Source organism: Cervus elaphus, chromosome 13 (genome assembly GCF_910594005.1).
Source record: "Cervus elaphus chromosome 13, mCerEla1.1, whole genome shotgun sequence".
In the NCBI taxonomy this organism is placed as follows: Eukaryota; Metazoa; Chordata; class Mammalia; order Artiodactyla; family Cervidae; genus Cervus; species Cervus elaphus.
Genome location: NC_057827.1, coordinates 11951391 through 11966981, shown reverse-complemented (window position 1 = coordinate 11966981; position 15591 = coordinate 11951391). Strand labels below are relative to the sequence as shown.

The 15591-nt window shown below is 54.4% G+C and overlaps 1 protein-coding gene across 2 annotated transcripts in view; it reads right to left on the bottom strand.

Moving 5' to 3' along the window:
* The window catches only part of IGF1R (insulin like growth factor 1 receptor), a 301102-nt gene that overhangs the window by 238336 nt on the left and 47175 nt on the right, over positions 1 to 15591 (bottom strand). For both annotated transcript variants that reach the window (XM_043921449.1, XM_043921450.1), the window contains exon 2: positions 10273 to 10818. In XM_043921449.1, the coding sequence (XP_043777384.1) occupies positions 10273 to 10818 (546 nt within the window). The remainder of the gene's footprint in view (positions 1 to 10272; positions 10819 to 15591) is intronic.

Here is a 15591-nt window from a genome sequence, read left to right as displayed (position 1 = left end):
TCAGCTCATGAGGCAGGAGGCCCCCTACTCCTCCCCGCCTTTTGATCACCCACCACTTGCCTCTCCAGCCTGGCTTCAGAGATGAGAAGATGCTGACAAGAGTTTTGCTTTTATTTTGCTAATTGTGGAAGAGTTTAAGACTGAAGGTTGAAGAGCTGGCATACAAAAGTCCAAGCTTCACACTTAAAAAAAAAAAAAAAAAGTGTACCAGCCTTGTTGCAAAGAGAATCTGCACTGGCTCATGCTAAACCAATCACCCAAACCAGTCACCTTTTATTTGCTTGCGGAAGGGGTGGTCTGAATACCATCCCCATCACCATCTCTCTCTCATCACCATCTAGTCCCTCCTTACACATCTTCAGTGGCTCCTCTCTAAGGGCCGAGGCTCTCCATGAATTACAACAGTGCCCAGCAAGACAGCTGCATTTACCCAGTCTAAACCTTCCCATGAAACCAGGTCGAGTCGAGTGTCTGAAGTCCCCAACTTCACGAGCATGAAGTTCACTGAAGCCGCGACTGCAGCCTCACCACTGCCTCTGCCTGGTAACGGGCAGGAGGCCCGGCAGGCCCAGAGAGCTGTCGTCTCCAAAACGGAACAGCAAACTAATCCTGCAAAACAAATTTATCTTACAGTGACAGTCTGTTAAGTTGGCTGCGGCTGTTTTATCAATCGCCTCTCAATAAAATACTGCTTGATGGAAGCAGACCCAGAAGTTCACCCCCCGCCTAGGCGCCCATCTCGGGCATCTAGTGAGTTTTCTAAGGATATTTTTCTTAGGAAACAAGAAATATCTGTGGAGCTAAAGAAGCATTCTTCTGGGGAAAAAAAAAATGATACATTCTCAGAATTCTATTCATAAACGACGATGGTATCAAGATCCTGAGAGTCTCAACTCCCACAGTGGACGTGAAAGGACAGTCAGGATGAGGGGGTGGCCGAGGACGGGGTGGTGGGGAATCCGGTGACCTCAGAGGATGACACCCCATCACCTAAACTGTACCCCCATACCACCAGTTAAGTTACTTCCAAGGGGGAGTCCAAGACGCCCCATCCTGCACCCGGGCTGCTCCGTCTTTCCTCGTGAATGGAGGAGAAGTCGAGGGCCTTTCCCACCACCCTGCTTAAAAACCTGCTCCAGAGCGTCTCTGACAGTTACGCAAATGCTTCTAGAGGAGTACCGGTGTGTTACAAAATAGTTCCATCACTTCTAGTCCACGGAAGAAGAGAACCAAAATACATCCTATAACCTGAGGAGCAGTCTAAGATATGAATAATATCATCATTTTAGCCAGGCACAAGGGGCCATTCAGAAGTCAAGAAGTCAGGACAGAAACATCACACTGGGAACCTCAGGAACAAAGCTCTTTGCCTTGTCTGGACCCAGGGAATCTGACCAGTTTCCATTTGTCTCCAAGTTACCACCCAATACCTTCTGGGGTTAAAAAAAAAGAGTCTTAATTTGAACACTTCGGCTGTCCAGGAAGTGCTTCTAATAATAGCAACCTTCATGTTGCCTTTTTTTGCATTGCAGGCTCTTTGCTTCCCAATTTTTTTTTTTTTTTTGCCCTTTTTTACTACTAAGCCCAACTACCCGGTCTCGGCAGCTGCTAAAAACCATCCAAGCCCTTTTCATCTATCTGGAAATCCAGAATGGCAGCCTCGGTTCACAGATCTGCCACCAAGGGCAGGCGGAGGCCCCTTGCAGCCGGGCCCTGCTTCCCGGGGCCCCAGGGCAAGACGGCTCGGGGCTGGGGGCCACACAGCCTCCCTGTACCGGCCCCCAAACCTCCCCCTTCCCCAGCCCCTCATTAGGATGGGCAGAAACAAGCAGAAGACGGCTCCGCATGGGTTGCTCCCCGCGTACAGCCTTAACACAGCGTCCCCAAACACACTGCCTCTGTTCCCATCCCACGTGGGTGCCGCGAAAACCGGCACAAAGAAAGGGAAGCGGGCTGGCCGGCTGCTTGTGACCAAGGCCGAGAAACAAACAGCGACTTCTGTTCCGTAATGAGCTGAAACAGGAGCCAGGCTTCCGGGAGACGGCCTGCATTCCTGCACGGCATTTTCCCACCCACCTGATCCCCCTGAACGGAAGGAAGATCTCGGGGAGGACAGCGGGAGCCAGTGTGTGTTTCCTGCACTGTGGGTGAGAGGAGAGAGAGGAAAGAGAACAGAACAGCCAGAGCAGGCGAGGAGACTGGGTGGGAGGGCACGGCGGTGTGCACACGTGTGCGTGCGAGCACACACACAGCACGTGCTACCCAAAGGAGGGCGTGAACAGGCACACGCTTCTGCAGGGGCACGCGCTTCTGCAGGGGCACGCGCTGACCTGCTTTGACTCTGTGGGACCTGCAGTGGTCACAAATAAAAGTGCACACCCTCGTTATCTTTACCCCAAATTGGCCCACTCTAACCACTTTGCTGCTGAGGAAAACACAATTTTAACAAAAGATAATACTTAAGGTTAGTATCAAACAAGAATCTTGTTGTTGATATTCTTAATTCTTCCCAACACCAAGCCTGCAAACGCAATAAGTTCATAGGGTTTGATAACCAAATAAACACAGTTCACCTGTAACGGCAGAGGCCCCTACTCGCCTCCCCATACGGACATATGTCCTCACTGAATGTTCTTTCAAGATACAGCTTATCTGGACAGACATAGGAATTTGAACAATTTGGATTAAATTAGCGAGAACCACTCCTACACTGTGCCATGCTATTTATGATAATTGAATTTTTGCAATTTAGAAAAAGTAACAGAGAAAGACCATAGAAGACATGGCAATAAACAGACACAGTCAGAATGCTCAGAATTTTAAACGATCTCAGAATGCAGCTCTTAGGTACTTAATTTTTAAGAAGGCCAGCAGCTGCTGGTCTTTCCTAAGAACCTACTGTGTGCTGGGCCCTGTGGCGTTTTACGAGCGCCGGACCTGCTCACCCCCGCTTCAGGCGGAGGATGGGCCTGGCAGCCGCGCCTCAGCGCCTGGGGCACAGAGCGTGGCGGCAGAGCCCTCTTGACCCACGGACTGTGCTCAAACCTCCGCCACACGGTGCCGTGTCCCCGTGCTGGAAGGCGGTTTACTTTCTTGAGTCCCATTTTGTACAAAATTATATATCCCTGCAAACATCAATCTTAAATGCCACGATGGTCCACAGGGGAAAGCCACACCGTCCAGGTGCAGGGCTGCCTAAACATGCCCGAAGACCGGTGAGGCAGAGGGTGGCAGGCATGCTGGGGTTAGCTGCTGCCTCCACGACGCTGCCAGGGATGAATAAACACGCTGGGAGATCAGGAGTGAGGCCCGGCCAGCAACACGGCCCCCTGAGAATGGCAGAAGAACTGCCACGCTGGCCCTGGAGGAGCGCTGTCTCCTCCAGGTCACCCCACCCTGTGCACGCAGGCCCCAGAGCCCCCATCCCTCCCTGTCGTGAGATGCCAGCTGTCTCCCCTGACATCCGAGAAGCTCCCCCCTCACCTGCCCCTGCAGGCCAGGGAGCCGCTCCTCCAGGGACTGGGAAGACAGGCCGTCAGCCCACACAAAACCCAGCCCTCCTGACAACGTCCGGCGCAGGCTGCGTCAGCCAGCAGCAGAACCCAAAATGGTCTAGATTTTGGATTTCCACCGGGGGTTCCCCTCTTCCCCATAAAAGACCTCTCTGTGCATGCGTGCTAAATCGCTTCAGTCGTGTCCAACTCTTTGCGAACCCCATGGACTGTAGCCCACCAGACTTCTCTGTCCATGGGATTCTCCAGGCAAGAATACTGGTCTGGGTTGCCATTCCCTTCTCCAGGGGATCTTCTGACCCAGGAATCGAACCCATGTCTCCTGCATTGATCGGCAAGTGGACTCTTTACCAGTAGCGCGACCAAAAGACCTCTACATTTCTTAAATCCAGATTCCCGAGTTAGGCACAGTGATAAACAGATGACTATTCTGTTTAATATCCTGTGTGTTGCAGACAGAGATTCTATCTCCTGCCCCTGATGTTCCCAGAACACCCGGGCTGTCTCTCACTTCCTCCAAGTCAGGGGGCGCCTTCCGTCCCAGAACCGTGTCAGAGACTCCTCCCCCTCTAGCCTGAGTCCCAGAGTCACACCATGTGCAGGAGGAGGCCTGTTTCCAAGTCACGGCTCCCGGCTCCACCACCAGCCAAACCTAAGTCCTAACCCACCCATGCCCTCAAGTTGAGCAACGCAGTCCAGGACAGGATTAGCCACAGGCCCACACGTTTCACGTCATCCCCACTTTAGTAGGCAATGTCACACTGGCATCCACACATGGAGAGTGAGATAGAAATATTAACGCAACAAAAGAAGGAGGCCTTTTAAGAGTTAAAAAAAAAAACCAGAATGGTCTTATAAGTAGGCTTAACTAAGGAAATGGGAAGGGACTCCAGAATATTTTCCAAAGATCTAGAATTGCAAAAAGCACCCTAGGAGACATATTCTGAAAGCTTTTTCATCTCCAAGACGAGATCCCTATTAAAAAAAAAACAAACTTCTGAAGGGAGCGTGGGACAGTGACACCTTAGCTCGGCGCCATCAAGCCCAGAAAGACGCCTTTCAGCAACAAGGCCCGGGGACCAAGGTGGGGCCAGCTAAGAGGGTCCCAGGGACACAGGGGCTCAAACTGCCTCTCCATCCGGGGAACAGGGTCACCACCAGGGAGCAGAAACGCCATCTCCACGCGTGACTATAAAAGGCAGAGAAAGGAGGCCCGGGGCATGTGACCCCCTTTCTAAATAAAGAAACCCCCACACTGGGCTCAGCTGACCGGAGCAGGGGCCTTCCAGGGGAGGAGAGACAGGCCGCAACTGACACGCGAGCCGGAGCCCCCGGACGGCCTGCCCCTCCTCCGGGACGAGCGGGACCCCCTCAGCGCTGGGCGCACGCAGGCCCTGGCTGGCCCGCCTCGGCAACACAACACAGTGTTTCGCAGAACGAAAACGAGAACAAGAAGAGGAATTAGCAGAACCGTTGAGATGAAGTGAGGCGTCATCACACACCCGGGGTCTCCCCACCTCATCTCAATCCAGCAGGCGGTTTACAGACACTAATAAGTCGCCACTCTCACCCATCGGGCCTGACACAGCAAGACAAGCAAAGGGGGAAGGGGGCAACTCCACCCGTCACAGCAGGTCACCCTCGTGAGGAGAGGTTGATAAAAGCTGGAGGACCCACTGGGGGGGAGATACATGATTACACCACCTGCCTTCCTTTTAAGTCCTGGGCCCCTGGGTGGTGAGGCGGCAGTGAGGCGTGTTCCACTCGTCAGCGAAGGGAGCCGGCTTCTGCCTTCTCCTTGAAGGCTCCAACCTGTCTCCCTGGCTTCTCCTCACTGACGGCGGGAGGAAAGCCACCGCGCTCCGGGCCGCCGTCCCCAGACGTCCCCTTTAGACGGCAGGAAGGCAGCGCCGCAGCAAGGCCGGCCCGGTGGGGCCCTGGCGGAACCCAGGCCCGCTCACTGGCCGCACTGTGACGTCAGGGACCTCACCGTGTTCACTCTGACGACTTGGAAAGTACTTGGAGACTAAGTCTAGCAGTAGGTTTTCAGACTTTTTTTTCCCGGCTGGCAGGGGGTGCCATACTTGAAATCTCCTACCAGAAACACAGAAGGTAAGCTAACACCACACAGGGTCAGGGCATTCCTCTGGGCAGGGAGAGAACTCAGGAGCCCGGGGAAGTCCACCGTTCCCTCCCTGCACGCCGCCATCCTCCAGAGGATAAAGAACAGCACCCTTGGGCCAGGCTTCAGCTTTCGGGATGGGTCACACCCTCTCCACCCTTCCCCATCATCCCCGGCCTTGGGTCACTCTGACCAGGGCAGGGGACGACGGGGGTGACCCCGGGGAGCAACGGCCATGAAAGCGACACAGGAAACGTCCGCATTTTATAATCCTTGCGGCTTCTGGCTCGCCAAGCAGTTAGGCCACACCGCTCTCTGCGAGAGGGGGAAGATGCATCTTCCTGACAACCCGTCTTTCACAAAGCAGGAGCAGGCTCACCCCTAGGGGACGGCCGTGCTGCCCAGGCACTGCAGGACATGCCCAGAATCTACTGAGATAGGCTTCTCCTCCTCAGGAAGAGCCCACCAGAGTCCACCAAGCCCCCCAGGCCTCCAGCAGCGGGCGGCCAGCTGCTCAGCGGGGCCACGGACCCGCAGGCACAAGACCAGGTGCAAGGCCCGCTTCGTGGGCTCCCACGGGCTCCTTGACAGGATTCCAGGGAGAGCAGCCTGTGGGTCAGCATGCGTGTGGGCAAGGCCACTGGGGCGAGGCGGACAGGCAGGGCGGCCAGGGAGAGGCCGTGTCGCTGAGCCAGCAGAGGGGAGACACAGGAAGGCAGACTGGGGAAACACCTCGCGTGGAAAGGCCTCGGTGTCCGGCTGGAAAAGGGAGCATCCACGTGGTACCCAAGTGTCTGACACAGGCGCTCGGAGAACAGGAACGCTGCCCACGCAGAGGGGAGGCAGGGAGAACCCCGGGCTGGAAGTGAGGAGCCAGGGACCCCATCAGACGCTGACACCGCGGAACTGAGCGTTTCTCTGTAACGTCTAAAATCTCACACACATCCTTGACCTGACACCTCTCTCCAGAGGTTCCCCCACTGTCTGCAGCTGCAGTGCCCGTGGGGGTCCAGACATGACTGGGGATGGGCTTGAGGGCTCACGGCGAGGTCTGAGCTGGAGATGGGGTTTGGAAGCTCGATGCAGGCAGGAGGCTGCTGAAGCAGTGAAGCAGTGGGTGAGAAACTCCGGGGGAGAGGACAGTGGAAAGATGGTCCAAGGAGAACAAGGACTAGAGACTGGACCCGGAAGAGGAGCCAGAAAAAAGGCTGCAGCGCAAGCAGGAGGACCAGAGATGCAGGCAGGCGGGGACGGCGGGGTCAGCGTGCCGCAGCTCAGGGGGCCCACCTACAGGCTCAAGGGAGGGAAGAAGCCACACTCATGCTCTTTAAAGGCCAATCACCTCGAGGAGGTGGGTAACTTACACCCCTTGAAATCGGAAGACAGAAGTGGGCAGGGCACCCACAACACCGTAGTTTCTTTAATGGAGGGGTGGTTGTCAATAAAGCCACTTGCCCCTGCAGAGTCAGGGTCTACAGAGGGGGTTTAAAGGGGGGTGTCAGGGGAAAACTGCCTATGGGCACCCCATAATTGAGTGCTTCTCCATCCTGTCAAACATCTCACACACATCCTTGATCTGACACATCTCTCCAGACGTTCCCCCTCCGTCTGGAGCCAGCCCTGGGAAGAATGGGGTGCTTCTGTGCTTCCTCTTTTCAAATGGCCATCTTCACACTCACGGGGACCCCGAGGCAGACGTTCTGTCTGGACTCAGCACCCCCCGCCTGGCTCCTCGGACGACCCCTCGGCTCTGCCTAGAGAGGTGTGGAGCAGCACAGCGCTGCGGTGCTCAGCAGAGACAGGACTTCTGCGGGCAAGAACCCAGCACCTTCTGCAGCATGCTCCGGGCCAGCGCTCTCTGACCGTATCAGAGCACAAGCTCCATCTGTGGCTTCAAATCCTCTAGGAGCCCCATTGAAAAGTAAAGAGAAACAGGCAAAACTAACCACAGTAACGTTTTACTTCATCCGTCCAAAGCATCATTTTAACATGTAATCAATATACAGAATATTAAGGAAATAGCTTTCTTTTCCCCCATATTATGCTCTGAAATCCAGTGTGTATTGCACACTTGAAAAATCTCAATTCACACAGGCCACAGTTCAAGTACTGGACAAGACACGTGTGGCTAGTGGCTACCACACAGGACCCTGCAGGTCAGGAGGGAATCTACGCAAAGGGAAAGAGTTCCAATTCAACTAGAAAACCCCCAAGAAACCTGCCAACCCTGGAGCTTTCAGTACAAGCTGAAGGGAAGACAATTTCCCTGAACGCTGTCATTGTTTTTAAATAAATATTCCATTGTGAAATCACAGAAAAACATGAGCAGGCCTGAGACACTGGCCCAGGAGAAGGTTGCAGGGTGCTGCCTTGAGGAAGAGGTTGTCTGGCCAGCAGGCCTGCCAGCATCAGACGCAGCGGTCTGATGCCCGCCCCCCAGGCCTTTCTCAGGAGCCTTTCCCCTTTTTCTCTCTAATCTCCCAACAGCCTATGACGACACCATGGGGCTACCCCATTTCACAGATGAGAAAACTGAGGGCCAGCCCAAGGTTAAACGTCCAGTCACGGCTACCAGACTTGGGACCAGAACTCATGCCTCGCCCCTGCACCAGACTTCTTCAACAAGAAGCTGGTCAGAAACAGCCCAAAATCCACAGTGAGACCTAAATAAATACTAAATGAATCACTGAACAAGTGCCCACCAAACGACTTTTTAAGTAACACCTCCCTTTAGTACAGACCTTATGAGTTTTCAGAACAGTTCTGCACACACATTTGACCATCACTAAGGAGTACTATGGGGCTGCCCAATGGAGCGTTCTAAACATGGCCATCTACCACCCAGAAGGGCTGACTGGTCCAAGGTCAGCCCTTACACCACATCCAAGGTCAGCCCCTTACACCACATCCAAGTCCAAGGTCACCCCCTTACACCACATCCAAGTCCAAGGTCACCCCCTTACACCATATCCAAGTCCAAAGTCACCCCCCTTACACCACACCCAAGTCCAAGGTCACCCCCTTATAACACACCCAAGTCCAAAGTCACCCCCCTTACACCACACCCAAGTCCAAGGTCACCCCCTTATACCACATCCAAGTCCAAGGTCACCCCCATTATACCACATCCAACATCTCTCCACGACACATGACACCTCATTTGAAGATGACTTTTTCATTTAAAATAAAGTTTTTAAATGTCAAAACTACTTGAAAATATTCTTTGTTGTTTTTTCAGAACCAGCGGGTAAGCTAATGACAGGGTAGTGTTTTAATCAATCACAAATGTGACTTTAGCACAGTATTTTCCCCAACCCGAGCCAACAGGGATGTTCCAAGTGGCCTGATGGTGTTCTCAGCTCTTCGAGGTCCTGGCTGCAGCCCGTGGAACCCCGCCCTCACTGGACCAGTGTTCACCCGCCCGCCAGTGCAGTGACAGGGAGCATGAAAGCCTGCCCTGTGTCAGAGCCTCCTTTCTCTGCTTCTGCCCTGGGCTGGCAGGAAGCTGAAACAACGCTACCTATGGGGTCTGGCCTTTGCTCTGTTTATCTTACACACGTCACGGTTTAGGCAAGCCTACCAATTCGGGATTTCTTGGCTCTCCGTGGCCAGCTGGAGTACATGGACTCCTTGAGGCTCTAACTGGGCCAACCACTAAACTATTTATAGGTACCACTCTGCCTTCCAGCCAGCGAGGGGAACCCTCCTGGACAACAGACCTAAACATTGCCGAAAGCAAGAAGACAAAGGCCCAGAGTCCCATTTCAACACCCAACAACCCAGCGCTCAAGGCGTGGATCACAATCAGGCAAGAGCTCAGTTATACTCAGAGGAAATCACACACAGCAGATAAACAGACAAGAAGCTTCCAAACGCCAAACGCCACCACCTGACCCCCAAGAGCAGTAAACACATTTCAAAGTTCTTTCACTAAGAGGTTTCACAAGATTTGCACAATTCTTCAAGAAAGAGGTAGACAAGAAAGGAAGCAGAAGCCTGGGGTACACAAATGAGCTTGCTGCGCAGCTAGCTACCTGCCAGGTCAGCCTGAACCCGGGGCTCCTAGACACGGTCCAGGGCTTCTCTGCCAGCACCGCCCTGGCTACACTCCACTCCATCATAAACCAGGATGCTCAAGCACTTAACTTCATCATTAAGGACCAAGGACGGGGTGCAGCTCACCACTTTCACAGGACATGAGCCCGTCTTTACCTCTCCTCTCCTCTATAATAATCCAGGTGCACTCATGTAAAGGAAGCCCTGCATTACCAAAAAACCTCCTTTCACACAAAGGATAAAAGAGTTGACGATACATACACAGCCCCTGACTGGCGGGACTTGGGCACTTCCCAGCACACTGGGTCACCCTGCCCATCAGAAATTCAAAGCAGCAGATCCACAAGCCTCCAGCCCAGGAGTACAGCGGATGGTTTCTAGCGTGTCACTGGAAGGGTGTCACAGCTGGGACGGGCTGCACCCACCGGCTCCCAGATGCGAAAGGAAGCCCCCTGAGATGCCACATTCTCGTGGCAATAGAGCCTCACCCACCCGGGAGAAACACGCACCCAAAGAGGAGGGCGGACGAGGCGGGAGGGGGCGCGGGGAGGCGGGGGGACCGAGGCCGCAGCCTCGTCTTACTTTTCTGGCAGCGGTTTGTGGTCCAGCAGCGGTAGTTGTACTCGTTGTTGATGGTCGTCTTCTCACACAGCGGCTTCTCCTCCATCGTGCCCGGGCACAGGTCCCCACACTCCTTGGGAGGCTTGTTCCCCACGATGTAGTTGTTGGAAACGGCGTCCAGGATCAGGGACCAGTCCACCGTGGAGAGGTAGCAAAGGTCGGCGTTCTTCTCGATCCGGATGGCCCCACGGGTGATGTTCCGCAGGTTGTAGAGCCCGATGTCCTTGAGGTTGGTCATCTCGAAGATGACCAGGGCGTAGTTATAGAAGAGCTTCCAGCCGCGGATGACCGTGAGGTTGGGGAAGAGGTCGCCCAGGCTCTCCAGGCCGGCCACGCGGAACAGCAGCAGGTACTCGGTGATGACCGTGAGCTTGGGGAAGCGGTAGCTGCGGTAGTCCTCGGCCTTGGAAATGAGCAGGATGTGGAGGTAGCCCTCGATCACCGTGCAGTTCTCCAGGCGCTTCAGCTGCTGATAGTCGTTGCGGATGTCGATGCCCGGCCCGCAGACTGCAGGGACACAAGAGGGGAGGCTTCAGTCACAAGGAAAGCACAGTTCACAAACTACTTCCCAGCCCTCCACACGGCCAGTCTCCAGGAATCCTACATTATCGCTAAAGAAGTGAGACCCCCTTCTCACCACCGACTGCCATAGGAGCGGGGCGCAGGTAGACTGTCTGGGGAGCTCACTGGCCAGTTCTCCTTCGGGATGGGCCCGCTGTGGGTCAGAGCACGCAGTGCCCTCACCACTGCGGAAGATGCCACCCCACCTCACCGACGTGCAAACCACAGCCTGGAGCCCAGGGCCACACAGGGACACAGCAGAGGGGCAAGGCTGCAACCCAGGCCTGCCAGCGGGTGCCCGGCCACACACGCCCTGCCCCTACTGCAGGGCGCAGTGTCCCGCACCCGAACAAACAACCCCACAGCCAAGGGACAAGAGCCCACTGCCGCGCCAGCCTCAAGGACGCCCCGCCGTGTACACCGGAGAACAGGCACCGTGGCCTGCAGGGCAGGGACCCAGGAAGCACACGCCCATGTGACGCCGGCAGGCGGCCCTGGGCTCTTCCCCAGCACTGCATATAGACAGAAAGGCTAACTCAGCAGTGAGATAAGAACCTGTGATTTATACGAATAAAAGAAGTATCCAATTCCAACTTTAATGAAGTGTTTTCTTAATTGAGAAAGGACGCTTCCTGTAGGAAGGTTAGGTGATAGCAAAAAGACAGTAAAAACCATCAATAATCCCTACATCCAAAGATATCACTAACTATGCAAATTATCCTTTCTCTAGAATTTAAGGTAAAGGAAATCAGACAACAATATAATGCTTTTAAACATACTTCCTTCATTTCATATGAACATTTTACCAAGTCAACACCCTTCTACATCACCATTTTATGAGGGAGACAGTAACGGTAATACGTAAATATGCACCATGAGTTCCTTTCTTTTTAAACCAATACCCTACTGGTGAATATCCAGGTTACCTCCATTTTTCCACATCATAAACACTCCAGTGGACATTCCCTGCAGATATTCAAAACTATTTTCTGAGGATAAATCCCTAGAAGTAGACTTTGTGGGCCAAGACATTTGCAGATTATAAAGGTTTTTGATAAAATAATGTCAACACTGGAAACTGTGTTTAACTTTTAAAATTCTAGATATACACACGCAGAAAAACCCTCGGTTACTATTCTCTCTTAAAAGTGTTAATGATCCCCAAACCTCCCATTACAGCTTCTCAGACAAAGTGACGTTTCCTGATGGGTGTGATTTGTTAGCTTGTGAAGCACCCAACACGCACAGCGAGGCAGGAGACACAGGAGCCTTGGAGGAGGCTGGTGGGGGAGGAAGGAGCTGAGACCCGTGAGCGGCGACCAGGCAAAGCAGGAGGCGCTCGGCGTGCACGCGGCCGGCCCGAGCCACGTGTGAGTGCGGCCAAAAGGCCAGGACAGGGGTGGTGCTGGCGCTTCTGCAGACGGAGGGTCCTCCCCGTGGCAGTGCCCAGGGGCACCCTCACACACCGCGGCTCCTGAGGGACGGTCCTAGTTTAAGCTGGGTATAACCTGCCAGAGGAAAGGCAGAGCCAGACACAGTCATGGGGCCGCCAATCGGACGGCCGGGGGCGAGAGGAGGCCGAGGACGGGAGTCCAGCGGAGCACAAGTCCCACGGGGTCATGGCTGTGACCTCAGAAAGGAGGCCTGTCTCAGTACTCCTGGGTGAGAGAGAAGCCTCAGCGAGGCGGTTTCGCAGAGAATTAATCCGGTCATCTAGGGCAAGTGGAGGAGACGAGGAAAGGCAGAACAGAAGGCAGCCCAGAGGGGGTCACAGCCACAGCTAGGAAACCAGATAGAGCGGGAAGGGGGAAGCAGTGACCCCGGCTGAACGGAGGGCAATGCATGAGAACCTAGACCTGGAAACTTCTTCATCTGGCCCAACTTCCCCCTTGCACTGGTGAGAAAAAGCAGCCTCTCAGACAGAGGAGCACAGGGCAAACCAGACGTCGGAGAACACTGCAGCGGACAGAGGCTGTGCTGGGCGCTCTGCACGCACCCGTGCGTGCCCCCGGGCCCGCGCGGGTCTCAACACCTGCTCACACCACACGATGCCACCGCCTCCTGAAGGAGAGGAACTCAGCTCAAGGGTACACGGGCAAGACACCGGCCCCCTCCCCAAAACCAGACACAAGGCTTTCCGAAAGTCTCTGCCCTTAGCGTCCTCACCAACAAGTCATCTCCAGCCCAACCAGTGGCGGTTCCACCCTGGTCACAGCACCAAAGGGTCAGCAGAGCCCCCGAGGACACCATCAAAGCTGAGGACAGTCTCAGGCTTCATCTCACTTGGCCCTGGCAGAGTCCTCTGGCCTCGCCGCCTCCTCTAGGACCCTCTGGTCCCACTTGCCCGCCAGGCCCTCCCTCTTTGCCCGACCTCCAGGTGCTGGCCTCCCCCTTGCTTCCCCCACCATCATCTCACAGGGCAACAGGTTTCCTGCATCCTGGGTCCAGAGCCCTGAGCTCAGGGGGAGAACACCCACCTGCCCACTCCCTGGCTGCACTTAGGGGTCTAATAACTCATGTCCTCCCCGCCCAAGCCTCCCTATTTGGTCACTGACAGTCCCATCCCTGAACTGCTCATATCAAACACCAGACTTATTCGCGATTCTTACCCCCACCCCACACCACTTGGCACCCAGTGCAGCAACGACTCCTCTTGGGCCTCAGGCTTATTGAAATGTCAGAGAAAGACTAATACTATGCTCCTACTTACATGTGGAATAAAAAAAAAAAAAGCCAAACTCATAGAAAGAGAGTAGAATGGTGGGAGCCAGGGGCTGGGAGAGATGTTGGTCCCGCGGTACAAACTCCCCAGTAGGGCTGGGGGAGTGAACGCACAGCCTGGGGACCACACTGAACAAGTCCTTATCATATAAACTTGCACAGACACATGCAGAAGTCCTGTTTCTGAGAGGGGACGGAGGTGTTAATGGATCTGACATCAGCGATCATGCTGGCGTGTATACATGGATCTAATAACCACACTGCCCACCTTAAACTCATGTTTATGCCATGTCTTAATGTCAGGACCATCTCAGACCTCCTGGCTGCAGCTCCCAAGCCTGTGCGAAGCTGAGAGGTTCAGGTGGCCTTCCTGCCACAAGGCCCCCCGTCTGCAGCACACAGCCCCTCACCCTCGCCACCCACTCCTCGCCAGGACCAAGCCCTGGTCCTGCATCCCACACTGACCGCTCCCACCACAACAGCAGCTCGGGGAGGACAGGAAGGGACTTCCCATGTAGCCCACAGTTCTACCTCCAGAGCCTGCTGCGGTCCACACGCAGTGGGTGTGCCTTCCCCCACGCCCATCTGTCTGCGCCCACTGCCCTCACTCTGACCAGAGCCATCGCATCTCTGGCCTGGACGACAGCTTGCCCAGGATCCCGCCCCGACCCCCGGCCGTCCCTGCCTCCTCTGAGTATGTTCCCCAAGCTTCTTCCTTCACCCCGTGCTGTTCAGAGCCCACGCCCCCACCCACCCCGCGGCTGCCCCGTTCCCGCCTCGAGCCATTCCACTCAAACGCCCTCTCCTCGGAGCTGTGCCCGCACACCAAAGCTCCACCAGCCCGCCACCGCCTCCCGCTCCCTCATTTCTCTCTGTCACCCATTTCAGAGCACTCTTCAAGCCTGCAGAGTGTCAGTACCTGAAAGGATGCATTTCGCTGAGTGATCACCATCTCTTATCCCCGAAGGCAGAGGCTCAGCCCTGCGTGCTTCCTGCTCTGTCTCCCAGGCCTGGCGTCAGCAAAGACGGGCTGCCCAGCGGGGGCCCGGGGAGCCTCACGGCTGCTTCCCACTCCTGAGTTAAGTCAGCCGAGGGGAAACAGCGACAGCAAGTTCTCCATCAGGTTCTGCCCCTGGAGCGCTCCCCAACCCAGTCGTACCACCCTGCTTCAGGCCACGACTCAACGTGAAAGTCATTTCTTGTTTTGTACTATTTATTTCTTCCTAAGGCTTCGCTCACTTCAGTCACTCAGCCATGTCCACCTCTTCGCAATCCCATGGACTACCCCATGCCAGGCGTCCCTGTCCTTCACCAACTCCCGGAGTTTACTCAAACTCATGTCCATCAAGTCAGTGATCCCACCCAACCATCTCATCCTCTGTCGCCCCCTTCTCCTCCTGCCTTCAATCTTTCCCAGCATCAGGGTCTTTTCAAATGAGTCAGTTCTTCCCATCAGGTGGCCAAAGTATTGGAGTTTCAGCTTCAGCATCAGTCCTTCCAATGAACACCCAGGACTGATCTCCTTTAGGATGAACTGGTTGGATCTCCTTGCAGTCCAAGAGACTCTCAAGAGTCTTCTCCAACACCACAGTTCAAAAGCATCAATTCTTTGGCACTCAGCTTTCTTTATAGTCCAACTCTCACATCCATACATGACCACTGGAAAAACCACAGCTTTGAATAGACAGACCTTTGTTGGTAAAGTAATGTCTATGCGTTTTAACATGCTGTCTAGGTTGGTCATAACTTTTCTTCCAAGGAGTAAGCATCTTTTAATTTCATGGCTGCAGTCACCATCTGCAGTGATTTTGGAGCCAAAAAAAATAAAGTCTATTACTGTTTCCATTGTTTCCCCATCTATTTGCCATGAAGTGATGGGACCAGATGCCATGATCATAGTTTTCTGAATGTTGAGTTTTAAGCCAACTTTTTCACTCTCCTTTTTTACTTTCATCAAGACATTCTTTAGTTCTTCTTCGCTTTCTGCCATAAGGATGG